Here is a 24,247-nt window from a genome sequence, read left to right on the forward strand (position 1 = left end):
TTCCCCAAGACACGGTCCCGACAGCAAAGAAATCTTCTCTCCTGGGCCATCCAGGGAACCACTGGCTTTCAAAACAACTTTTCCAACAGTGCATCTGAGTGAATTCCTCCCTGGAGATATGTCCACCCCTCCCCGCTTCAGACCGCTATCCACGTTTGGCTCTGAGTTGCCCGCTAGACATTTTAGCTATCTAGCCTCACCCCCCCAAGAGAGCCTTAAGCCCTCCCTGCAGAAGAGGGACACGGTCACTCGCCAACCCCGTGACGGCGTCCGATCTTTTCCTCGACTATGCAGTTGGCCGGGACCTAGAAGTCATTTTCAGTGGATGATCCAGAGCAAACTCCATTTGTGATCTTAATCTTTGGATTATCAAACTCACACTCCTCTCGACTGTAAGCTCCCCCTGTGGGCAGGGATCGTGTCTACAAACTTTATCATATTGTACTTTCCCAAGCGCTTAGTACAGCACTCTATAAACAATTAACGCTCCGTAAATATCTTTGATTGTTTGATACTATTGGCATTCTCTGCATTTCATGATAGTTCTGTGATAGTTGCCCATGGTGCCCCAATACCCCTCTGCTGCCCTTCCCATTCCCTGACCCGGGAAAGCAAGAGGGAGCAGTGATTCTTGGAACATACATCGCTCGCATTCCAGTAAGCCTTCTTGGCTCTGATGAGGATCGGCGTGTCGGGGACTGGGGTGTACTTGTCCTTCATCTTTTCGTACTGAGTTTTGTACTTTTTCTAGGGAACAAAAAGACAAAGTAGAACCAAGCTCTATTTCCACTGCTTTCAGGCACCCTAGCCCATACCGTGATGAACGATGAAGTGTCGGGGAGTTTTCGTATTTGTAGATTCAAAAGGGGTTTAGATGAATTCACGGACAAGTGGTCCATAAAGGGGTGCTGGTTGGCACATCTGTTACCATTAGGATGGATGTCCAGGTAGGGAACAATCACACTGGGTGGGCAACAATCTCACTCTTCCTCTATCCTATACCCAGATCAGGGACATAATCCTGAGGTTGGAAGGACAACTGGTATGATCCAGTAGTAGCTTTGTTAACGGTCTTCTGGTTTTACATATATTGACTTAAAAGATCAGTTTGCATCCAGAATTTCATTGATTGTACTTTCCCGAGTGCTTAGTACAATGCCCTGTACATAGTTAGCACTCAGTAAATAGCACTGATGATGACTAGTCCCGACTCCCACTTCCCAGAATAAAAGCTCATCGAAGCAGATGCCAGCTGGGGGAATGAATTTGGATGTGCCACGCTGGACATCAAATGAAATGACGACAAAGTAGCAATACTAGTACAATTCACGGAAAAATATCAATCATGTTTATCAATAAGATTTTAACTCCTGATTCTGATCCCGGGGCTGGGTCCCCATCATACCTCGCTGACCATGTCCTTCACATGTTTAGCATGTTTCAGGGCCGTGGTCTGGTTGCCGGCGTGATGATGAGGTCTTTCTTTGGTGGCCAACTCAACGTACAGATACTACAGGGAAAGAAAGAGAAAGAAACGTCAGCAAATCCATGACTATTCTCTATCCCCAATATATACCACAGAGTGGTGCTCTCCCACACACACTCCTTATTTTAACGAGTGTCAAGACAGTCCTATTAAAAAAAATTACCAGTAAGCAATTGGACAAGGACCGTAGGAGAGGCCTAAGATGATTTCTCCCCATGGCACCCTCAGCAATTTCGTTTTGGGGGTCGGGGGAGGATGTCAATCAGCAATGCTCCTTTGTCTGAAGACAGTGGGTAGGTAATACCTGCCCTCTAGACTCTCAAGTCCTCCATATACTCCATATAAAGAATTGCCAGTGAAATTGCAACTGCAATAAAGAGCAGGAAGGATGGACGGCAACTACACGCACCCACACACGTGTAATATGGTCCCTGAAAAGGATAAGAAGCGTTATTGGCCAACCTTTATGGTGTGCAGCGAGAGCATGGCGGGACAAGGCTACATCTTGTAAAATGACTAGCGATGCCCTGGCCTTATAGGGCTTGGGAACTGGAGTATCCTTGGGAGGCTGCACCACCTGAAAAGTGTCCGGTCCCTCCCACTCCACGGGGGGCCGAAAGGAACCTAAGGAAGAAGACTTCTGTCTTCTTTGCGTCTCTTTTGTACGAGTAAGCTTCTCACCTGACTCTGGAGCTTCTGCCCTTTCTTTGCCCTCAGAAAGTCGGGAGTGTCGAGAATGGAAGTGAACTTTGACTTCTGCTTCTTGCCCACCGCCCTGTACACGATCTGGGCATTAAAAGAGAACACACAATATTACCATCAGATTCGCTGAAAAAAGCTTTCTGCGGCTACATTTATTCCACAAACTGAAGCCAATGGGACGAAAGAGACAACAGAAACCAAATTTTAAAAAAATCAGCTGCCGACGGACGTAAAAGAGACTAAAGGTCTTTAACGTAAAGAATGGCTCAGCCAAAGAACATAGGAATCCGGCCCCTCCGAATGCAAAAAATTCAGGGTCACGGGAAGGCAGGATGCACCGAGCAGAGTTGACTTATGAAAATTCACGAATGCGGCACTAAATCAGCACAGAGGCATCGACTTTACCTCGCTCAAATGGGTCTTCAACTCCTGCACTTTCCTATACTCGGGGGTGTCCAGCACCACGCTGTATTTGTCCCGCATCTTCCTTGCGCTGTCGGTGTACACGTAGTTAGACTGGAAAGGAAACGCAGGGGAGAAATAAGGGCCGGGCCGGTCCCGCTCTGCCAGAGTCTGGGGTGGTGCACCCAGAGGTGGCCGTGTTGAAGTGGGCAGAGAAGGGGCCAAGGGATGCCCTCCTGCCCGGGCCCCTGCCATCGCCAGGGGCATCCAGGGATCGGCGAAGGACAAACAGCCGCGTCCCAGGGCCGGGATCTTACCCAGAGCTTCCGCAGGTGGCGGGAACGGACCATATCAGGGGTGTCATACAGGAAGCAGCCCAGTCCCTTCAGTAACTGGAGATCCTCTTTGTATTTAATCTGAGGAGCCACAAAGAAATCCAGATGTAGTGAGTTTGCGAAGGCCGATGTCTAAGTAGACTGAACACCGGAAATCACATTACTCTCCAAGGGTAAAAACCGGCCCTTAGGCTTCGTGCTTCCAGTTGGCTTGTCTTCAAGGAGCTGGTTGACCCTTTAGGGCACTCTTATCTTTCACCTTGCCATCTCTGCTGCCACCTCTTTACTGCTCTTCCCCCAGCACCTTGGCTCCTGTGAGAGCCCAGAGCCAAGGGACTCTGGGCCTCAGAACAGTGAAGCAGGGTGGGAGTGGGGCAAGAGGGACTGGGACAACACCCATTGGGTGGGGGGTATAAAATCATAATAATAATTGTGGTATTTGTTAAGCGCTCCCTATGTGCCAGCCACTGCCCTAAGCGCTGGGGTGGACACCAGCAAATCGGGTCGGACAGAATCCCTGTCCCACATGGGGCTCGCATTCTTAATACTCATTTTACAGATGAGGGAACTGAGGTACAGAGACGTGAAGTGGCTTGCCCAAGATCACATAGCAGAGAATTGGCAAAGTGGGATTAGAACCCAGGTCACCCTGTCAGGGCCGGGCTCTAGCCACTAGGCCACGCTGAGGCGCTCACACCTGGAGAGCTTCCTCTTGCACACCCTGGCTCAGGAAGGGCAGATGGGTCCCCATCCCTAATTATTATCTCTTATAGCCTCCCTCCCCGGTCCACGGGCTCTTTCCCCTTCATTTGGCCTCTGGCAAGCCCTTGACGACACCAGGGGGAAGAGCTTGCGTCAGTGGGCCGGCCATTTGGATGCTCAGGCGTTCTGTGGAACTGGGAGACCTATTCGGGCCTCCTGGCCACACCTTCCTGAGCCAGAGGAAATCCAGCCTCGGCTACTTACGTCACTTGTGATGTCTCCCACGTAGCGGCAGTGGAGCACTTGAGGGGTGTATGGCAGGGAGATCATGTGGCCTTGCATCTTGAAGAAGTCTGACTTGTAGATCAACTAGGAAAAAAGATTCAGAAGATGTGGAGGGGAGCAGAGAGAAAGGGTTGTCCAATGGGACAATGGCCAGAGGGGAACGCAATTGTGGGCTCCCACTGGGCTACCTGTTTGGGGAGGGCAGAGGGAAGAGGAGGAGCTATGTATGGATAAGGGAAGTCCGGGAAGTCTGGCAAGTGAGGCAAATCTGTCCTGATCAGGACGCTTCCCAACCTGATTGACATCACTTCTAAATGCTGCCGCAGCAGCAGAGAAAAGTGGCTTCCATGGGGGAGATGGGAGAAGAGAAAAGAAAGGTGCAGAGGAGGGAGGAAAAGACAAAAGAGGGGAGGAGGGAAAAGGGGCTGGACCCCGGAGGAAAAAAAGACCAAACATGGCCCAGGAGGGAAGAAGGGATAATGGCTTCTTCTTGCTATTATTATAATAATAATAATGGTATTTGTTAAGCACTTATTATGTGCCAAACACTGTTCTAAGAGCTGGGGTAGATACACGGAAATCAGGTTGGACACAGTCCTTGGCCTATATGGGGTTCCCAATCTTAATCCCCATTTTACAAATAAGGTAACTGAGGCCCAGAGAAGTTGTGACTAGCCCAAAGTCACAGAGTCGCTAAGTAATGGAGCCGGAATTAAAACCCACATCCTCTGACTCCCAAGTCCGTGCTTTTGCCACTAGGCCACACTGCTTCTGACCGATTTCCTTTATTTTTGCTACTCGCCCTTTCCCATCCTGAGGAAATACATACATCGCTGACAGCTTCCTGTGTGGCTTTGACTTGGCGGATCTCAGGCGTGTCGGGCGTCGTGTGAATCTTGTCCTTCAGTTTGTGGTACAGTTCTCTATACAGCCTCTGCACCACAGGAGAAAGCATTTCAGGCCTACGAGTCAGTCTAAGGAAACCCACCCACACACTTCACAATCCCCAGAAGAGACGGAGAGCTACGGGAGAACCATGGAGGAAATGGAGAGGGCCCTTTTCTATCCTCCAAATGTGAAGGAGAAAGAGGAACACCATCGACGAGGTAACAGGCAGAAAAGATGCCACGTCCAAAATCTTCCTCGGATTCAGGGTGTGCTTCGGATACTAAATCACCAACCCCGGTGCAGATCGCAAATCACAGGTACCCTTGGTGGGGGTTTATAACGTACCAAGGGTTTTTTGGGACTGAAATAATGAATCGAATATTCTAAATCTCAGCCCGTTCTCGCTGGAAATAGCTATTAGCTTTGGTAGCTTATCTCCTGACTGAGCCACATTAGGAATTTCCCAACAGGATAGGGGATCAGCAGCCAAAAGAAAACAACAACAACAAAAAAATCAGGAAATTTGGTTTGTAATCGACCAAGGACTTTACTATGGCCAAACCGATAAGTCTTGCCCAGTAGTAAAGGATAACAGGACGTCAGCAGAACGATCCATCCCACTCCCTTAAGGAAAAAGAAGCACTGCCCAACGCAAATTCCAGCTGCTACTGAAATTACTGCATGCATCTCCACCTTTCCCCATCGAGAGGGCATCTACTGTACCTCACTAGTGACTTTGTTGACATTCCTTATATTCACGAAAGGAACGTCATTGGGTCCCAGGGTGTAGCCGTTGGCCTTGAGGTGTTCATAAACTTCTTTGTATTTAAACTGTAAAATCAACGTTAGAATTAGAGAAAGGAGGGAAGAATGAGCAAAAATGTACATTTACCGGGCCCCGGGTCTTTGATCTATAGCGCCTGCTATCTCGGGGAGCTCCTGTAAAGAGGAGGACTGACGCATCTTCCGGCCAGTAGGATCGGGAGAAAAAACCCCGGGCCCGCCTTAAATAAATCAGGCTGCAGGCAAGCGAGTGTTCTTGCGAAAATATTCACCGGATGCTCTGGCCATCTCAGCAAGATAAGGGTCACTGAGCATTTCAAGCTGACCATTTTGGGGGGCTGGAAAGCTGTCTTCACTTCAGAAGACTCGGAGTCATTGCTGGCTAGGGAAAACCCTCCTCAATGGTGTTATGATTTGTTCCCTCAGTCACAGGCATTTTGACCCTGGTCTTGCTGAGACTGTATACTGAGCACCAGTGACGTCTCTCCGGTGTCTGGGAGCGGGAGAGCGGGGAAGCAGGGGGATGATCAGATATCCAGAGCATTCTTGGGTCTAGATCACCAAATGGTGTCGAGGAAGGAAGAGGCGAAGGTAATGGGAGGCCGCTGTGCTCATTTCCCAATCTGCGGCTCCACGCTCTCCCCGAAAGCACAGGATTGGTGGGATGGGTGGAACTCAGTGTTTCAGGCCCTCAAGGTGGACAGACAGCCTTGTTCTCCCCGCCCAGCCCTTCGAAACTGCCAAGCGGTCACTCGGCAGGAAATGCTACTTACATAACTACTAATGTACTGGACGTCCTTAATGTGCTTGAAGTGGGGCGCGTCACCCGGGAGCCTATAGCCAGTAGGGAGGTAGTGTAGACCAGCTTTCCGGTACAAATTCTGCACAAGAAGAGAAAAGAGAAGTGAAAATAGCCTCTACTGAACCTGCCTATGGTAAATGGCTTCGAGGGCCAGCTCACACCACGTCTTCGCCCGGGCAGCTTCCCCTTCTGGACTGCCAGCGATAGAACCAAGTCTGGCAAGAGAGTCACAAGGAAGCGATCAGAGAGAACCTTTAGGCTTTTTGAACTCCGTGGCTGAGAGACAAGCTTGGGGGCAGAAGGCAGAGGCCAAAGGTCAGGCCAGGCAAAGTCAGAATCTTTAGTCCAATGTCCTATTCGTAAAGGACTCGCAAGGTGCGCCCGAAGCAGAGGCTTCAAGCCACGTCGTAAGCTCTTGAAAAGAGGGCCCTGCTCCTTCTGACTTCAGAATGTGGGAGGCAGGGGCTGCTTGGCTTTCAGAAGACCTGCTGGCTCAGACTCTGGCCCCCTCTCAAAATCCTCAATCCCGTTCTCACTTCCTCGACCTGAAAATGTGGCCCGAGAGAAATGATGGTTTAAGGTCAACCTCGTGGGGGCTGGTATTCTCATCCTACCACGGATGTTGGCTGCTGGTATATTCTGATCCTACACCCCCCAGGGATCTCATCCCATCAGAGCCCAGATAGCTCAGTCGGTAGAGCATCGGACTTTTAATCTGAGGGTCCAGGGTTCAAAGCCTTGTTCGGGCAGATAAACTTTTCCCCATTTCGACTGTGAGCCCATTATTGAGCTGGGGTTGTCTGTATCTGTTGTCAAATTGTACATTCCAACGCTTAGTACAGTGCTCTGCACATAGTAAGCACTCAATAAATACGACTGAATGAATCTCTGGGCTGGCCCAGAATCAACTAGAACCCTGCCGGCCAAGATGGTGCCGCTAATCTTCATTTTTCCCTCCGGGTCACGTGACCCGGGAAAGGGCTACACGTCGGTTCCCCGTCGGCGGATTTGGATGAGTCACGTCCGCCTGTTGCAGAACTGGCCATGGGTGACCCCTTAACTTACATCTCGAAGGATTCATGGGTTCTCCATACTCACTTCGCTCTGCAATTTGTAAGCATGAAGGGCTCGATCCAAATCCACGGTTTTAGTTGTGGGAGCCACTCTGCCTTTAACGTTGTGCACGTATTCGTGGCGGTAAACAGCCTAGAAGACAAAAGTCAACCAATCAACGGAATTTATCGAGCGCTTACTCTGTAAAAAAGCACTGAACTAAGTGTTTCGGGGAGTACAATAGAGTAACTAGACACCATCCCTGCTCTCGAGAAGCTTACTGCCTAGCAGGAGAGACGGAGAAGCAGCGTGGCTCAGTGGAAAGAGCACGGGCTTTGGAGTCAGGGCTCATGAGTTCGAATCCCAGCTCTGCCACTTGTCGGCTGTGTGACTGTGGGCAAGTCACTTAACTTCTCTGTGCCTCAGTTCCCTCATCTGTAAAATGGGGATTAAGGCTGTGAGCCCCACATGGGACAACCTGATTCCCCTATGTCTACCCCAGCGCTTAGAACAGTGCTCGGCACGTAGTAAGCGCTTAACAAATACCAACATTATTATTATTATTATTACAGATGTTGTAAAAATTATAGGTGGGGGAAGCAACCAAGTTTAAAGATATATACATAAATGCTGTTAGAGGAAGGACTGAATACCAAAGTGCTTAGGAGGTGGGACTAAATGCCTAGGAGATGCGGTAGGGAGAGACAGTTGGGAGGAGGAAATGGAGAGATTAGTCAGTGAAGGCTTCCTGGAGGAATTGTGATTTTGGTAGAGGCTTTGAAGCTGGGGAGAGTGATGGGCAAAATCTGTTGATTTATTCAGCTTACCAGAAAAGCTGATTTCAAGGGGCAAGCTGTTGTTAAATGTATATGCCCCATCACAAAAAAAAAAAAAGAGGCAAACCACGCGTTTCTGGGGAAATACATATTTACAATCCTATTTTCTTGCTGGCCCATAGAATATAGACGAACAGAATGGAAATCCCCCAGAACAGGGACAGGACCATGACTCCTCAACTGATCGGGAGCATGAACCAGAAGCAAAAGACACAGTCCTTGCTGTCAAGTCCCTTCCTACAATCTAATCAACTCCTCAGCCAGGGGTAGAAGAAACCGTCAATTCCTCCCATCATCACAATAGGAAATGCAACCACGATAAGGTGCGAGGACACGCTGGAGGAGAAGGCCAAGTAGATTCATTCACAAGAAAGGATCCCTTGACCAAGATGGTGGCACCATCCTAAGGTATAAGCCTGGACCTTCAGTTAGGAGGAGGCTGGCGGGGCGGAAGGGGGGCGCATTCAACTGGACCATGACCTTGATTTCTGCCTATTGCCAGTTGGAAGGCACTAGCCTGGATTGCGGTTGTGTGTGTTTCCTCCTAACCCTCTTCTTCCCTAGGCCTCACTCCACCCATACGAAGGTCTAAAAGTTGTCGCTCACATCACTGAGTTGCTGGCCACTCTTGACCGCCTGAACGTAGACAGGGGTGTCAGTCACCAGGGTGTAGTCGTTTTTCATTTTCTCCACTTCAGCTTTGTACTTGATCTGCAGGGGGAGAGAACAAAGAGAACCACGTTGGCCGATGCTTAATGCCAATTCTGGTGTTACCAAGAGCTAGGTGACGGCTTCCATGAGCTGCTTCCCATGGCCTACTCGTTTTCTTAACATCCCAAGTTGAGAATTAGCACGGCCTAGCGGAAAAAGCACGGGAATGGGGAGCCAGAGGACCTGGGTTTTATTTCCGGCCCACCGCTTGTCTGCTGGGTAGCTTTGAGCAAGTCACCTCACTTTTCCGGGCCTCAGTTACCTCATCTGTAAAATGGGGATTTGAAAGTGTTAGCCCCTCAAGGGACGTGGACCGTGTCCAACCTAATCATGTTGGGTTTACAGCAGCACTTAGTACAGGGCCTGGCATATAGTAAGCGCTTAACCAGTGCCTTTAAAAAAATCCATTGGAAACAATAAAGGGGAAGGAGAGGCATCGGTAGGAACGGCCACGGTGGGGCTCCTTGCACCGTGAGGGAAAGCCTCATTCGAAGTTCCCTGTTTCCTTCTTCTCGAGACAAGAGGGGCAAGCAGGTAGAGATCAGGATGAAAACCAGGACTGAACGTACGTCACTGCGTAGGTCGTAGGCATGTTTGGCGTGGAGGATTTCCGGGGTGTCCCACACGTAGCAGCCAATCCCCTTCAGCCAGTTGAGATCATCCTTGTATACAATCTAGAGGATTTCGATAGGGCGAAGCGAGCAGAAGTGAGAAGTCCGTGACAGCGCATTCAAACACCCTGGAAACTGTCTGGGGACCAAAAACCCGGGGACCACGGGACTGATACGGGGCGAGATAGTTCTCCAGCTCTACTGACTCAACCCCGAGCCCCTCCAGGTTGGAAGTGGAGTCGATCTGCAGGCAGCTCCGGTGCTATCCCGATGAACCGACCACACCATGGGGAGGCTGCAGGATTACAGAAATCCGGCAGAATGGGTGGGTCCCTACGCTGACGGGAAGATTTGTAGATTGGATAAAACATTCTCATTTGCAATTTACACATAGCCAAAAAGGACTCTTCTTGCTTTATCTCTGGACAGGATGGGTGGATGGTTGTCCAAAAGTCACGTTTTGCTTTTGCTAGACCATTTCACCTGGAGCCTCTGTGGACTGAAGGGCAGAGATTCTCATGCATGGACTGCTTGGTGCCCTAGGATGTATGTGGTATTGCCCCAGGAGAACCATCATATCTGGAGCTTCCCATGGGGGCAGCTGCCCTCCTATGGGGGCAACTGAGGACTCGAGGAGGTGATTTTGGTGGCTTCTATCGGGTAATCCTGGTAACTTTGAGACACACGGGGGTGAGGCTTGAATCAGACCTGTTTTGGACTCATACCCAATGGGAAAGGCAGAAAAGGAACCTTTTTAGGGACCAAATGTCCCTCAGCTGGCTCTTCCCAGCACCTGTTCAGGCAAAGATCCAGAATCTCTAAAGGTCATCACGTTCACCCCCCTGCTTCCAGGCAGGACAGCATTTAAAGCCATTATGGACTGAGGGAAACCACCCAGAAGCCCCTCGGGGAAGCTGTTCGGCTGGGAGATCCTGATATTTTTCAGCAGAAAACCATTCTGCAGGTGACCCGCGGGACTCTTACGTCGCTCAGCTGGTCGGTGACTTTCCGGACATGACTGTTGATCTGCAGGTCAGGGTGGCAGGTCCATTCGTGGAGATGGAGGCGGTAGTCGATCTCGCTAACTTTCTTCTGGGTGTCTTTAGCGGAAACAATCTCTACCATGTCTGGCACGATGTGGATTTTCGCCTTGTTCTTTTCGTAGACAGATCGGTACAGGCGCTGCGAAGTTGAAGCAGTAGAAGGTTATTTAGGGAGAAGCAAGCGTGGCCTAATGGAAACAGCATGGGTCCAGAAGTCAGAAGACCTCTTTGCCGCAAGTCTGTTGAGGGAGGTGAACTTGTCCACCAACTCTCTTGTGTTGTACTCTCCCAAGTGCTTAGTACAGTGCTCTGCACATGGTGAGCACTCGAATACCACTCATGATGATGGCTCTAATCCCAACTCCATCACTTGTCTGTTGTGTGACCTTGGGCAAGTTACTTACCTTTTCTGTCCCTCAGTTTCCTCACTTAAACAATGTGGTTTAAATCCTACTCCCTCCTACTCAGACTGTGAGCCCCATTTGAGACAGGGACTCTGTCCAACCTGATTATCTTGTATCTTCCTCAGTGCTTAGTATAGTGCTTGGCGCAAAATAAGTGCTTAACAAGTGCCTTCCGGGAAAATCATTTCCCTGGGCTGAGAAAACCGTGACGAGGAGCTCATCATGATTAATTTGCAAACCTCTTCGCCAAGCTGCTGGTTCTCCGAGAAGAGTTAAGCAGCTGTTCCACAAGCAGGCCAGATTCTCGACCTACACACACATTCCCCTGTTTGCCATCCGCAAACATGGTTGGAACTCTTTCGAGGGATGGATAGAAGCCATTCTGATTGCATCCCATTTAAAGACCTCCCTCTCGGACTACTTACATCAATGTTAAGCTTGCCAACTCGGAGGCACCTGGCTGTGTTGGGATCATCTTCGACGCCTTTGGGTAAGGTATAAAGCGCTTTAAACTTCTCGTATTCTTCCCGATACTTGAGCTACAGAGGAAAGAAACAGGGCTTTAAATGGGAAAAGGCTTTTCATGACCACCACTGTACCAAATTCACACCGACATGCGCCCTCTTCTTGATCGAGCCGTCCCATCTGGCAACTCAGCAGCTGGCAAGCATTCATTTAGTTTATGTATTTTCCTCCCCTAATAGATGGCAGGTTTTTTCAAGAAAAACAGTGCATTTCAAAAACATTAGCCCTGCCATAACTGGCCCGGACCGGTGGGGATCCAGTGGGGACTCAGCCCATCACTCTGTCTTCCAATAGTTACAAACGAAGGCTGGAAATGCTTGTTTGACTCCTTGTGGTGAGGCTTGGACCACATAACATCCCTCACGTTTCTCTCTCCAAGTCTAATTTTCTCTCTAGAACCCATTCCAGATCTCTGGTCCGTGAATTCGTCCAAATACCTCTTGAACCAAAAGCTGTTTTGGGCCTGCACAACTTCTTGAACAAATTCCATGTCCTTGCAACCTGCTAGTTGAAGGGTTTGCTTTGGACTGTTTTGAGCCTATCCCCTTCACTGGGAGCCCCTGGTCCTGGTTGTGAGTGGGTTTTGGTGGAAAATGATTCTCTGCTCAACCCCTCCAACACTCGTTCACAATTTTTAGAGTTTAACCCTGTTCCTCTTCTCAGCCTTCATCTTTACAGGATGAAGGACCCTCATCTTTTCAGTCTCTCCATCCCCTGGTTAATCCTTGTCGCTCTTCTCTGTCCCTTCTCCAGCTCAGTTCCATCCTCCCTAAGAGGCAGTGACGAGGACCGCAGTCATCTTTCTGGATGCAACCAAGCCATGGCTTTATAGGTGGGAAAACCACATCTTTTGTTTTCGGTACTGTTTCTGATGATTCCCTTCTTTCCACCCTCTCCCTTACTGATACCCCTTCCTTCTTCTTCTTCTAAACGTTTCCCATTCCCTAGTACTTTGATGACGAGGGGGATGATGATCTCGCAGGTATACAATTTACTCTCATTGGTAATAATAATAATATTTGTGGTATTTAATGCTCAGTATGTGCCAGGCGCTGTACTAAGCACTGGGATGGTATAAGCAAATCGGGTTGGACCCAGCCCATGTCCCACATGGGGCTCATAGTCTTAATCTCCAATCTACAGATGAGGTAAATAAGGCCCAGAGAAGTGAAGTGACTTCCCCAAAGTCACACAGCAGACTGTAAGCTCGTTGTGGGCAGGGACTATGTCTATCTACTGTTACATTGTACTCTCCCAAGCACTTAGGACAGTGCTCTGCACAAGGTAAGCGCTCAATAGATACGATCGATTGATATGATGTTAAATAAGGGCTACATGGTTTACGGATTTTCAACCACTCTCTGCAACGTTGGGGAAACACGCATGTCTTTTCTGGGCTGTAGTTCAGGTTCCCCACCGGCCACGGTGCTCCTGAACCCCAAAGAGCACAGTCGGGTTTCTAAGCTGAAGAGCAGGTCGAAACCCCGAGAAGCCTTACACATTAACTGCAACGGCAAAGGCACCCTGCTGACACCACAGTCAGATCAACACCGAAGAACCCGGCGCGGTCTTTTTCGGTTCACTCACGTTGCTGGCCAGGTGCTTCTGGTTCCTGGCATGGGTTAAGGAGACCGAGCTGGGTGGCAGGAGGTAGCTGGTGGCTTTCACTCTCTCCCAGGCTTCTTTGTACAGGTTCTGAGGGGATTTACCGGTGAGGGGTCAGTTGGGAAATAATCCATTTGGAAAGCAGTCAAAAACCACGTTATTTCTCCAGAGGCCTGAGATTCAGTAAGTTGCCAGAGGGTCGGGACTCTAGCCAAGAAGCCCCTTGCTGTGGTACGAAACGTCACGAGCAAAGCTGTTCCCGGGTGTTTCGGGGACACCCCCGATATAATGACCCTTGTCTGACTGAGGCTGAACCTGGCATGATGGGGCACAAGAGTAAGGGGAGCTGAGGGAGGATGGAAAGTCACGAGCCCCATGGGCTACTGGTGTGAGTAGTCCAGGAAGCACTCTCTTGGGGCCCAAACTGGTGGTCGGGGGCCGCAATTCCCAGCCCCACCCACTTCAATTGAGAGAGCTCATTCCAGGGCACTGTTTCCAGGGAAGTCGGCTGCCATACCAGAGGGCAGTTTTGTTCCTCAGCAATGTATTGCTTGTTTTAAAGAGACCGAAGCACACAGCTAACTTCTCCCAAGGGAAAGAGACTCAATCCCCATTCTTATCTGTGAGGCCCCCAGCTCCCTAGGAAGAACGAGAGGACTCCAACTCACGCTGCTAAAAAGGCTCTTCAGGCTCTTGGTTCTGTCGTAATCTACCGTTTCCAGCACTGTGGTGTACTTGTCCTTGATCTGGTGATAGTTTTCTTTATATTTCACCTACAGGCAAACAGACGGTGAGGAAGGCCCACTCACTCTTTAAAAATGGCTGGGGTCGGGGGGAAGGGAGGGAGGGAGAGAGAAGGAAAACAGCTTTTTGCAGGACAGATGACCCATCACCTCACCTCACTAGCATTGATGCCACTCTGCAGGGCCGTCACATACAGCGGGGTGTCGGTGACGAGATTATAGTTCTGGAGATTTTCTTTTCCTGCCGCTGTGTATTGCAGCTGCGGAGAGACAGAAGGAATAGCCAAATCCAGCTCTTTCTTAACTTAGCTTTTCTTCCAACTCCCGACTCCTTTCAGCTACTTCTTGATCCTTTTACAGTGTTACCTATGAAATGCACCCTTTAATGATTTTCCTGAAATAGAACATGTGGATGGTGCCAAGATTCGCTCACCTGACTTTGGAGATCGTACGATTTCTTGGCGTGGAGGATTTGTGGCGTGTCCCAGACATAGCACCCAATTCCTTTCAGCCAATTCAAGTCATCTTTATACACAACCTGGAAAAGACAAAGGAGTCAGAGAAGCCAAAAAAAATACTAATAACTGATTAACCAATGGTGCCTACAGTGTGCATTCTAAGCGCTTAGAAGAGAGAACAATGGAATTAGAAGACATGATCCTTGACCTCAAGGACCTCACAGTTCTAGGAGAGAAGGAGACTAAAACTACAGATAGGAGGAAGAAGGAAAAGGGGATTTGTAATTAAGTTAGTTCTTAAGTAACAAGGAATCAAAGAGATGTATATAAGTGCTATGGAAGGCTGCAAGTGTTTATTATTATTCTGGTATTTGTAAGGACTTACTATAAATATATATGTCACTTCACTTCTCTGTGCCTCAGTTACCTCATCTGTAAAATGGGGATTAACTGTGAGCTTTACGTGGGACAACCTGATGACCCTGTATCTACCCCAGCGCTTAGAACAGTGCTCTGCACATAGTAAGCGCTTAAAAAATACCAGCATTGTTATTATTATATACAGATAGATTCACACACACACACACACACACAAATATACATATCAAACACTGTTTAAATGCTAAGATAGACATAGGCTAATGGACACAGTCCCTGGCCCATATGAGGCTCAGAACATAACTAGGAGGTAGAACGGGTATTTAATTCTCATTTTACAGATGAGGAAGCTGAGGAAGCTCATTTGGGGCAGGGAATGTACCTGTTATATTGTTGTATTCTCCCAAGCGCTTAGTATAGAGCTCTGCACGTACAGTTAGCGCTCAATAAATACGACTGACTGATTGAGGTAAAGAGAAGTGAAATGACTAGCCCGAGGTCACTGAGTAAGCAATTGGCAGAGCTGGGATTTTTTGTTACTGAGCTTTATTTTCCAAGTGCTTAGTACAGTGCCCTGCACACAGTAAGTGCTCAATAAATACGATTGAATGAATGAATTAGAACCCAGCTCCTCTGATTCCCAGGTCCTCGCTCTTTCCCCTAGACCAGTTGCTTCCAATGACGTCAATGACTCGTGATCACCCCAGCCAGACGTAAAGGCTTAAGTGGTGCAGAAGCACTGAGGGGAGATCACAATTACTCTCTTCAGACCGCTACTTGGCTTCCGGGTTGCCGTTAGGCTTGTGAGGAAGAGGTAGGACTGGCATTCCACTCTGAGAGGAAATTCTATTTCCCCCCTCAACAAGGGTCACAGCCAAGAAAACCTGGGGACGGGTGATAGGGAGGACCACAGCCCGCCACGCCCTTGACACTGGAGACCCGGGAAACTCTGGAAACTGCTTACGTCGCTCAGGATCTCCTGGGCGTTCCTGGCCTGGATGAGGCGGGGCTCTCCGGGCAGAGACAACCACTGGTGGAAGTAGCGGCGGTATTCCAGGTCGCTGAGGATGAACTGGCACTTTTTGGCCAGGACGTGATTGAGCATGTCATTTGGAATGTGGACGTTGGCTTTGGTGTCCTCGTAATGCCTTCGGTAGTTCAGCTGGGGGAGGTTACCCAAAGGAAGAAGAGATGAGGTTTAGGAGCGGGTAGGGAACACGCGTGCCAAACCTAAATCAGTCAATCCAAGGGGCGACTGACAGAATCTCGGTGAAACGCCTCCTACCTGTACACCTCCAATCACTTGTCTCTCTCTCCCCCTCCCCTCCGACCTTCTCATCTTTCTCCCTTCCCCTCCCCACCGCCCTGCCCCTCCCCATCTCCATCCTGTCGCCCTTCCCCTTGCCTTACCGCACTTCTCATCTTTTGGAAATCCAGAGAGTGAAGGACACTGGGGAAGTCGCTGATGTGCTTTCCGGCCAGGTAGTGACCCTTCTGCTTCTCAAACACTTCTTTGTATTTAAGCTGTAAAGAATGACCATCGACGCCGGGGGGGAGAGGTGGGGGGGGGGGGTTGGTCACTGAGGATCGCCCCAACCGTCAGTCCCGCCCAACTCCCCTCGTCACCCAGGACCCTAGGCAACAGCCCCGCTGACCTCACTGTTCACGTAGTCGGCGTTCTTGGCTCCCACGATGGGTATGTAGCGCTCATCCAACGTGTAGCCGAAGGCCTTGTTGCCTTCCCAGGTACCCTTATAGAGTATCTAGACCCAAAAAATAGACACACGTTTCAGCGTGCCCGAATCGCTGTACGACTAAACCGAATACTAAGAACGGGGTCGTGAACACCATGTATCTTACGGTACTGTAGAGTTTTGCCATGTCTTTCGAGTGCAACAGGTGGGGCGTAACTGCAGAACCGATGTACTTGCCCTTGGCTTGGTTAAACGTTTCTTTATATCTCACCTGTAGGAGGGATTCAGTTTTCTATCAGTACACGTACAAGCCTGCATCTCTCTGGAACGCACAACAGAACTCATCCCAAGACCCGAGAAGCAGCTCCCCTCTAGACTGGAAGCTCGTTGTGGGCAGGGAATGTATCCGTTTTATTGTTCTCTCCCAAGCACTTGGTAATAATAATAATGTTGGTATTTGTTAAGCGCTTATTATGTGCAGAGCACTGTTCTAAGCACTGGGGGAGATACAGGATAATCAGGTTGTCCCACGTGAGGCTCATAGTTAATCCCCATTTTACAGATGACAGAACTGAGGCACAGAGAAGTTGTGACTTACCCACAGTCACACAGCTGACAAGTGGCAGAGCCTGGATTCGAACCCATGACCGCCGACTCTGACTCCACTGAGCCACATAGTGCTCAGCACACAGTAAGCAGTCAGTGAATACAACCGACTGATTGACCTGGAATCCTGGCTCTGCCACTTACTGCTGTGTGACCTTGGGGCAAGTCACTAACTTCTCTGCGCCTCAGCTCCCTCATCTGCAGAAATGGTGATTCAATGCCTGTCCTCCCTCTTACTTAGACTGTGCACCTCCTGTGGGACCTGATTATCTTGTATCTACCCTAGCATTTAGTACAGTGTTTGGCACACAGTAAGCACTTGAATATCACAATTATTGCTATCATTAGTATTATTATCCAAACGGGGCAATCTGTTGCAAAGTGTTCACTGGGCTTAACTGCTAATCTAGAGCGCCTAATCGGGTCGGTAATTCGTCCTATAGCTTTGACAAGAACAAGTGAGTGGCCTAGACACCAGATAACATTTACAACACTTTACAAAATGTCACCTGACTGTGAATCTCTTTATCACCCTTCCTTAACAGAAACTCCAGGGTTAAGACCACCCTAGGAAGATCTAGGCTCCTAAATGATTTCTTCCAAGTGCCGCCACAGCCCCGGTTCCAAAACGAGACTCACGTCACTCTGATTGATAGAGTTAATCTTGGCCAGGACAATTTCCGGAGGGTCGACCACGCTTGTGAAGTTGGGATAGTTGTCGAGAGCATCTTTCTTGTATTTAACCTGAAAAGAGACAGAATCCATCGGGGTGGGTCTAAGCCTCCCGGCCCATCAGAAGCCTGCTGCGGTCAGGCAGCGGCAGTAAGACTTCTCCCTACCTGGTTGACCATCTCCTGGTTCTTTGTAACTCTCACGTGCTCGACGGAATCCAGGGGGATCCAACCGATACCTCGGAGCCACTCCAGGTCGGCTTTGTAGATGTTCTACACGCAGGTAGGGAGAAACAAATCCAAGGGTAAGAGACCCGGACAGCGGCCCAACCTAAGAGGACTGGGAAAGAGTTTCCGAGGGGCTACCGGGTTAGAATCCTAGAGGGGATTTCCTTTATCCTTTGAATTCCGCCCGCTTACATCGCTCTGTAGATCATAGGCCTTCTTGGCTTGAATGCAGTCGTTCTGGTCAGGATGGCAGGTCCATCGGTGCAGATAATTACGGTAGTCGATGTTGCTGACCAGAGTCTGCCCCTCCTTGGCCGCCGTGACCGACACCATGTCCACGGGGATGTGGACTCTGGATTTGGTGTTGTGGTAATCCTTCTGGTACAGCCTGTCGTTCTGAATCTGGCCCGCGTGCTCGAACCAGACCAGTTTGGGGTCATCTCTCATTGTGGGGACGCCGACATAATGACCTTTCTGCTTCACGTATTCAGCCTTGTATTTGAGCTGAAGGGAGGAAACGGGCAGATTGTCACTGGGATGGCCGGTCCACCTTGGAGGGTTTGGCGAGGAATGGACGGGCGAAAATGGCAATGGCCCAACGGGAGCCAGTCAGAGAGGGAATGGTCTAAACAAAGGAAATCTCAGATGGATGGTTATGTCCATCACACTCCAATAGAGCTACTGAATGGAGAGCAGAGCTCTGAGGGCTCTTTCTGAGGCTCAGAGTGTGACTAGGAGGTAGAATGGGTATTTAAATCTCATTTTACAGATGAGGAAGCTCATTTTGGACAGGGATAATCTTTCTGATCACATGGATAGAGGGAGACAAACTGCGTGGTTCCCATTCTCCATGCCAATACTGTGTTGAGGAGCCAGTAAGGAGAATGTGCCAAGACTAGAGAGACACCGCCTAACCACCACCAGAATCCAAGACCACATTCCTCATGGCTAAATCTCACTCAGCTCGAGGAGACAAAGAGTCAGAATCCACTACCTCACTCTGGACATCATTCGAGTGATGGGCGTGAACGAACGGCACAGCATCCGGTGGCAAAATGTAACCGGTCGCTTTCTGCTTCTCCCAGCCTTCTTTGTAGAGGTACTAGAAGATAGAAAACAAAGCAAAACAAAAAGCCAGTGGGGATATTCCTCAGTTGGACCATCAGGACTGCAAGCTGCCACGTTCCTAAAAGGTGACATCTTTCAGGATCTTGGTGGGGCGGACAGAATCCCAAAGCCTCAGCACTGGGTGGCAATCGTTTACATGTGTAAAACTCTGACCTGGTCAAGGATCCTGGCTGCTTCTTGGGCAGTGTGCAGCAGTGGCGTTTCAGTCAGAGTGTACTTCGACTTGGTGTCATTCCAATCTTTCCTGTATTTAATCTAGAAAAGCCAGTTGGTGGAAAAGCAGGTTAGCAGAGGAAGTGTTACTTGCCCATAAGTAAGAGAGCTCAGAGCCCCACATTTCACGCTGATGACTCTTTTATCCAACAACTAGAAAAGTCTAGGTTTCGAGCCTAGTAAGCTCTGCAAATCAATAGCACAACTTTGATAAAAATCAAACGATACACTTACATCGTTGAGAATTTCGCCACTCTGCTTCGCGGTCACGTAGTCAACTCTGTCATCCACCGGAGTGAAACTGAGAGATTCTATCTTGGTGCGGTACTTTTGCTGGAAGGAAAAAAAAATACCAAAATTAGGCGAAGGAGACAGTTGTATGCACATATTCTCTCCCCACGAACTAACTGCTTGAGTTTAGGAATGCCGCCGGGAAAAGAATGTTCCTTCTTCACTAAATAAAGTCGCACAGCATCTCTATGGCCATTTCATTTCTGTATCTTCCTTTTTAAAAATGAAGCGGAAAATCTGCCACAGCCTCCATTGATTTGAAAGGACCAGGTCTAATTGGTTGCTTCCAGTTCTTTTTTAGTTGGATCGTATGGGCAAAGACCAACCTCACATGTACTTCATCACGTGCCAACCGCTGCCCACCTCTCTGCTCGTAGCCCTCAGTGTCCCGGCGGAACGTGGCTGGCAGGGACGAGAGTGTGTGAGAGGTACTGAGCAGACCACTAACATCCATTCCCTTGGGAAGGTCTCAGGCCCATTTGTCATTGCAGATGGGAAATTCCAGCCATCCAATACAAACGTGAACATCCAGCATCAGGTGCAGTGAAAATGTAGAGAATTTCAAAATAGAAGACCTGCTTTTTCCCCTAAAATACTAACACAATCAGATACAACTCTCTGAGGTTCTTCCGGGCATAGAAGATATTTAACGATGAAGCAAATTAACCGAAGACTGACCTCACTAAAGATGTCCTGGGCATGCTTGACATGATTGACAGAAACGGAGTCGCTGGGCATCCACCCGATTCCACGCAGCCATTCTAAATCAGCCTTGTAAACAGCCTGCAAAGACAGAAACAGATAATGAACTCAGAGACTCTATTTGGCTAACCCAGTGTCGTGAGAGTTCCAACTGCCCCCATCCTCAGCAATGCAAGACAAACGATAAAAGTCTCTGCTTTTTTTTTTATATATATATATCATATAATTGTCTTGCTTCTCTACCAACAGACATTCTTGTTGGTACCTCCTCCCCGCCCAACCCCGAAATGAACCGCGCTGGCTTTCCTAATTTTGTCCCTACAAAAAGGGCAGACAGATATGGAATGTGAGAACCCCAAATCTCCAAACTGAATTTTGTTTACACACGGAGATTCACGCTTGACCACGTGGCACACAAATCCTACACGGGACGGTACCACGCAACAGACTCACGTCACTCTGCAATTCATAGGCCCTCTTAGCCTGGATCACGTCGTTCTGGTCAGGCAGACACATCCACTGATGCAGGTAATGGCGGTAATCCACATTGCTGACCAAGGTCTGGGATTTTTTGGATTGCAAGATGGAGAGCATATCCACTGGGCTCTGAAATTTGGTCTTCCACTTGGCCCAGTGCAGCCGGTACTCCCTCTCGTTCTGAATCTTGCCCGCCAGGAGGGCCCACCGGATCCGGTTATCATCCCTAGCTGTGAGTGTCCCGACGTAGTGTCCCTTTTGCTTCTCGTGATCTAGTTTGTACTTATACTGCAGAAGCAATAACAGAGCATCCCGTGAATCTCCCAAGTGCCATCAGAAACCCCGGCAAACTTTGTCAAGAAACAAGAAAATGTCAAAAACGCGATCTTACATCACTGGCAATCTCCCTGGAGGCCTTGGCAGACTGGATTGGAATGGCGTCCAGCCTCACATCGCAGCTCATTTTCACTTCATCCCAGCCTTCCTTATAAATTTTCTGAAAGAGACAGTAGCTCACAGCGCTGCTCCGGTTCAAGGTTGTAAACGATTTCACATACCAAACAGAATTGAGTGGGGGAAGCTCGACCGAAGGGAACAGTTTGAAAAGTTCTCTGGGGAATTAACTGGGCCCGATTTTAAAGCTTTGGGGGGTCCTTCTCTTACGTCTTGGTAAATACTGATTCAAAAAACACCTGTGACTAAATTCCAAAGCCTCATTTATTGGTTACAATTGCCTAAATAGTATTAGTAGTTAGCTTCTTTATGTTCAGCAGTAACTGCCCTTCTGTTGAACAGAAACAAGCAGCCAAGAGACTCTATGTAAGTGGACATTTTCTACACGAGAATCCTCAGGATCCCTCTCTTCTTCACTTCCCTCATTTCTTTTCCTAAAAACCAAAGTGGCAGCCCAGAAACCAGCGCATAGTGGTCCAGACCCTTGGGCCTTGTCGCCGGAAGAAATTTCAGCACCGCAAGGCAGGGAGGGATTGTGGTGGCTGTGTTTAAACCAACCCCCCCCCCGGCCCCAACGGGAACATGGCGGATGGGATTGTGGTTCAGAGGCCGCTAGAAGTCGACTCTTTCCCTAAGGTGCCTCCCCCATCCTTGGTTTCCCTGCCGGTAGCCCCTCAAATCCTTCAGATCCCTGCTGGGAGTCCCCATAGTTTGCCACCCAACAGATCATCTGCCTCCTTCCTGAGGCTGCCCATTCATCCACTCCTGCCCCTTGTCAGGTAACCCCCAGGTACTGTGGCTCCATCCTTACACATGGGCTAGAAGTGAGAAATTTGGGGGGATTCCAGTCTCTTGCTTCGCTGATGGAGGCTCATTGGAAAATGGAGCCCCCAAAATGCTCACTAGCCTCCCAAGTGCAGTTTGTGAATAATAATAACGATAATAATGACGATGGAATTTGTTAAGCGTTTACCATGTGCCAAGCACTGTTCTAAATGCTAGGGTAGATACAGGGTAATCAGGATGTCCCACGTGGGGCTCACAGTCTTAATCGACATTTTACAGATGAAGGAACTGAGGCACAGAGAAGTTAAGTGACTTGCCCAAAGTCACACAGCTGACAAGCAACAGAGCCGGGATTAGAACCCATGACCTCTGACTCCCAAGCCTGTGCTCTTTTCACTAAGCCATGCTGCCATCTTGACTTTGCAAGTGCTTTCTATAAATGTGGAATGGAGGTTAGTTTTCCTGAGTGGTGATCTGTTCTTTTCCCAGTGTTTCAGCTGGCTTAGAATTGAGGGCCATTAGCCAGCCCAGCAACTCAAGTCCAGGCAAGTACTGCCAGGTCACATGCTTATCACTCGGCATTTTGGATTAGGCACAACAGCGGAATTAGGTTACGTTCTCACTCAACACGCATCTGCCTGGATGGGTCGTGACACTCTGCCGGAGTAAAAAGTTGCGCACAGAGCACCCCGTGGATGTGGGGTGAGAAAACTGCAACCTGGGTTATCCTTAAAGTGGGGTTCTACAACAACACGACCTCTATGTGCTAGAAGAACGGGGTATCGTACCGCCTTCCCCGTGACCTAGAGATCTGACCAAGTTCCTGTTGCCCCAATTTTGGCGGTGGCCTGCAGTACAGGAGCCCATGGGTTCCAGGTTGGGGATAGCGAAGAGCTCTTTGATCGCCACATCTCTGACAGGAAGAGTGGAGGAGGAGGAAAAAGGAGGAGGAGAAGGAGGAAGAAAGAGGAAGAGAGCCCTAGCCTACTTACATTGCTCACGTTGAGAGCATTTGCTCTGGCGAGGTTGATTTCAGGAGTGTCTGGCATGATGTGGATCGACGTCTTGTCTTTGTCCCAAGCTTCTCTGTACTTGGGCTGTCAAAATTGAATAAGAAAAATGACTTGAAAATGGTCCCCGAAACCGGCTCTGAGACAGAACTCCCAGAGAAAACGGTCCAAAAAGCCACCAAGTTAGCGACCCTTGGAAGTCCCATTCACGCCCCGCAAGTTAAAAAGTGAGGGTCGATATTAATCGTCCAGACTTTCGATTGCTCCCAATGTCCTAGGCCCCGCGTAGATCGCAGAGTTATCAGCCGCCGTTATCATTTGAACCGCCCGCCGCACTTAGCCCCACATACTATGCTGATCTGTTCGGCGTTCGTCTTGGCGAGGACGACTTCGGGTGTGTCGACGATGCTGGTGTACTTGAGTTTCTCCACGGGGGTCCGGTAGACACTGTCACACAGAATCTCCTGGGCGTTCTTCACTCTCAAGTGCTCAGGGGAGCCCTGGGGCAGCCAGCCAACCCCTCGCAACCATTCCAGATCAGCCTTGTAGATGGCCTGGGTTGGCGGGGGAAAAGAACAAAGATGTGACTGAAAAATCAGCCCCTGCCTTAAGCCCTGCCTGGGCTAAAATCCTCACTGCAGTAGCACGGTGGAAACTCTTAAGCACGGGAATGTTTAACCTAAGTTTGAAGGCTTCTGGGCTTGCAGGAAATTGGAACTCTGGAAGAGGCAGGGAATGGGGAAAAGAGGGCTGGGAAAGGGCCCAGGAGGTGAAGGTTACTTCAATCTGTTCATATAGCCTCTTTTGTCACTTCTGCCACCATCAAACAGCCATTGATGGTGCTTTCTAACTTCCCTTCAAGTCTTTAGGGGTTTGGCCTCCATCAGGAAAACACCAATCGACATTAGAGGAGCGTCTTCTGTTGAAACTATTTTCAGAGGACCACCTGGTGTCATCTTCCCAAGCCACATAGATCCCCACCTTCCCCTTTATCTTTTGGGGGCCTGACCTCTTAAGATAGTCAGAGACAGCCATCTGATCAAGAAAACCTTACCCTGGCAGTCATCCCGAACCCTCTCGGACACCATCCCCTCAGGGTGTCCAATAACTATTCTATGGAAGAGCCTTACTTCTCAATAACTATGATTCACAGAGTCAGACAAAGGCACCAGGGCCAAAATTGTTAAAAAGCAAAAACAAGAGACTCAGCATCTCTTATTAATTTGATCTTGGGAC

The 24,247-nt window shown here is 49.2% G+C and overlaps 1 protein-coding gene and 1 non-coding gene across 2 annotated transcripts in view; one reads left to right on the forward strand and one right to left on the reverse strand.

The window, feature by feature from the left end:
* NEB (nebulin) overlaps positions 1–24,247 on the reverse strand; it is a 170,840-nt gene that overhangs the window by 39,854 nt on the left and 106,739 nt on the right. The window contains exons 98-130 of the mRNA XM_039913134.1: positions 23,362–23,565; positions 22,994–23,098; positions 21,154–21,258; positions 20,739–21,050; positions 20,262–20,366; positions 19,527–19,625; positions 19,233–19,334; positions 18,946–19,053; positions 18,144–18,455; positions 17,892–17,996; positions 17,692–17,796; positions 16,613–16,717; positions 16,408–16,515; positions 16,163–16,276; positions 15,717–15,914; positions 14,350–14,454; positions 14,072–14,176; positions 13,842–13,946; positions 13,156–13,263; positions 11,469–11,582; positions 10,581–10,778; positions 9,555–9,659; positions 8,881–8,985; positions 7,484–7,591; positions 6,357–6,464; positions 5,524–5,631; positions 4,742–4,846; positions 3,892–3,996; positions 2,908–3,006; positions 2,594–2,704; positions 2,168–2,272; positions 1,406–1,510; positions 643–747 (exon numbers count right to left, since the gene is read on the reverse strand). Coding sequence (XP_039769068.1) covers positions 643–747; positions 1,406–1,510; positions 2,168–2,272; positions 2,594–2,704; positions 2,908–3,006; positions 3,892–3,996; positions 4,742–4,846; positions 5,524–5,631; positions 6,357–6,464; positions 7,484–7,591; positions 8,881–8,985; positions 9,555–9,659; positions 10,581–10,778; positions 11,469–11,582; positions 13,156–13,263; positions 13,842–13,946; positions 14,072–14,176; positions 14,350–14,454; positions 15,717–15,914; positions 16,163–16,276; positions 16,408–16,515; positions 16,613–16,717; positions 17,692–17,796; positions 17,892–17,996; positions 18,144–18,455; positions 18,946–19,053; positions 19,233–19,334; positions 19,527–19,625; positions 20,262–20,366; positions 20,739–21,050; positions 21,154–21,258; positions 22,994–23,098; positions 23,362–23,565 — 4,191 coding nt within the window. The remainder of the gene's footprint in view (positions 1–642; positions 748–1,405; positions 1,511–2,167; positions 2,273–2,593; positions 2,705–2,907; positions 3,007–3,891; positions 3,997–4,741; positions 4,847–5,523; positions 5,632–6,356; positions 6,465–7,483; positions 7,592–8,880; positions 8,986–9,554; positions 9,660–10,580; positions 10,779–11,468; positions 11,583–13,155; positions 13,264–13,841; positions 13,947–14,071; positions 14,177–14,349; positions 14,455–15,716; positions 15,915–16,162; positions 16,277–16,407; positions 16,516–16,612; positions 16,718–17,691; positions 17,797–17,891; positions 17,997–18,143; positions 18,456–18,945; positions 19,054–19,232; positions 19,335–19,526; positions 19,626–20,261; positions 20,367–20,738; positions 21,051–21,153; positions 21,259–22,993; positions 23,099–23,361; positions 23,566–24,247) is intronic.
* TRNAK-UUU lies at positions 7,062–7,134 on the forward strand. The gene has a single exon. It is a non-coding gene; the product is annotated as a tRNA-Lys (tRNA).

The sequence above is a fragment of the Ornithorhynchus anatinus genome, chromosome 9 (assembly GCF_004115215.2).
Source record: "Ornithorhynchus anatinus isolate Pmale09 chromosome 9, mOrnAna1.pri.v4, whole genome shotgun sequence".
NCBI lineage: Eukaryota > Metazoa > Chordata > Mammalia > Monotremata > Ornithorhynchidae > Ornithorhynchus > Ornithorhynchus anatinus.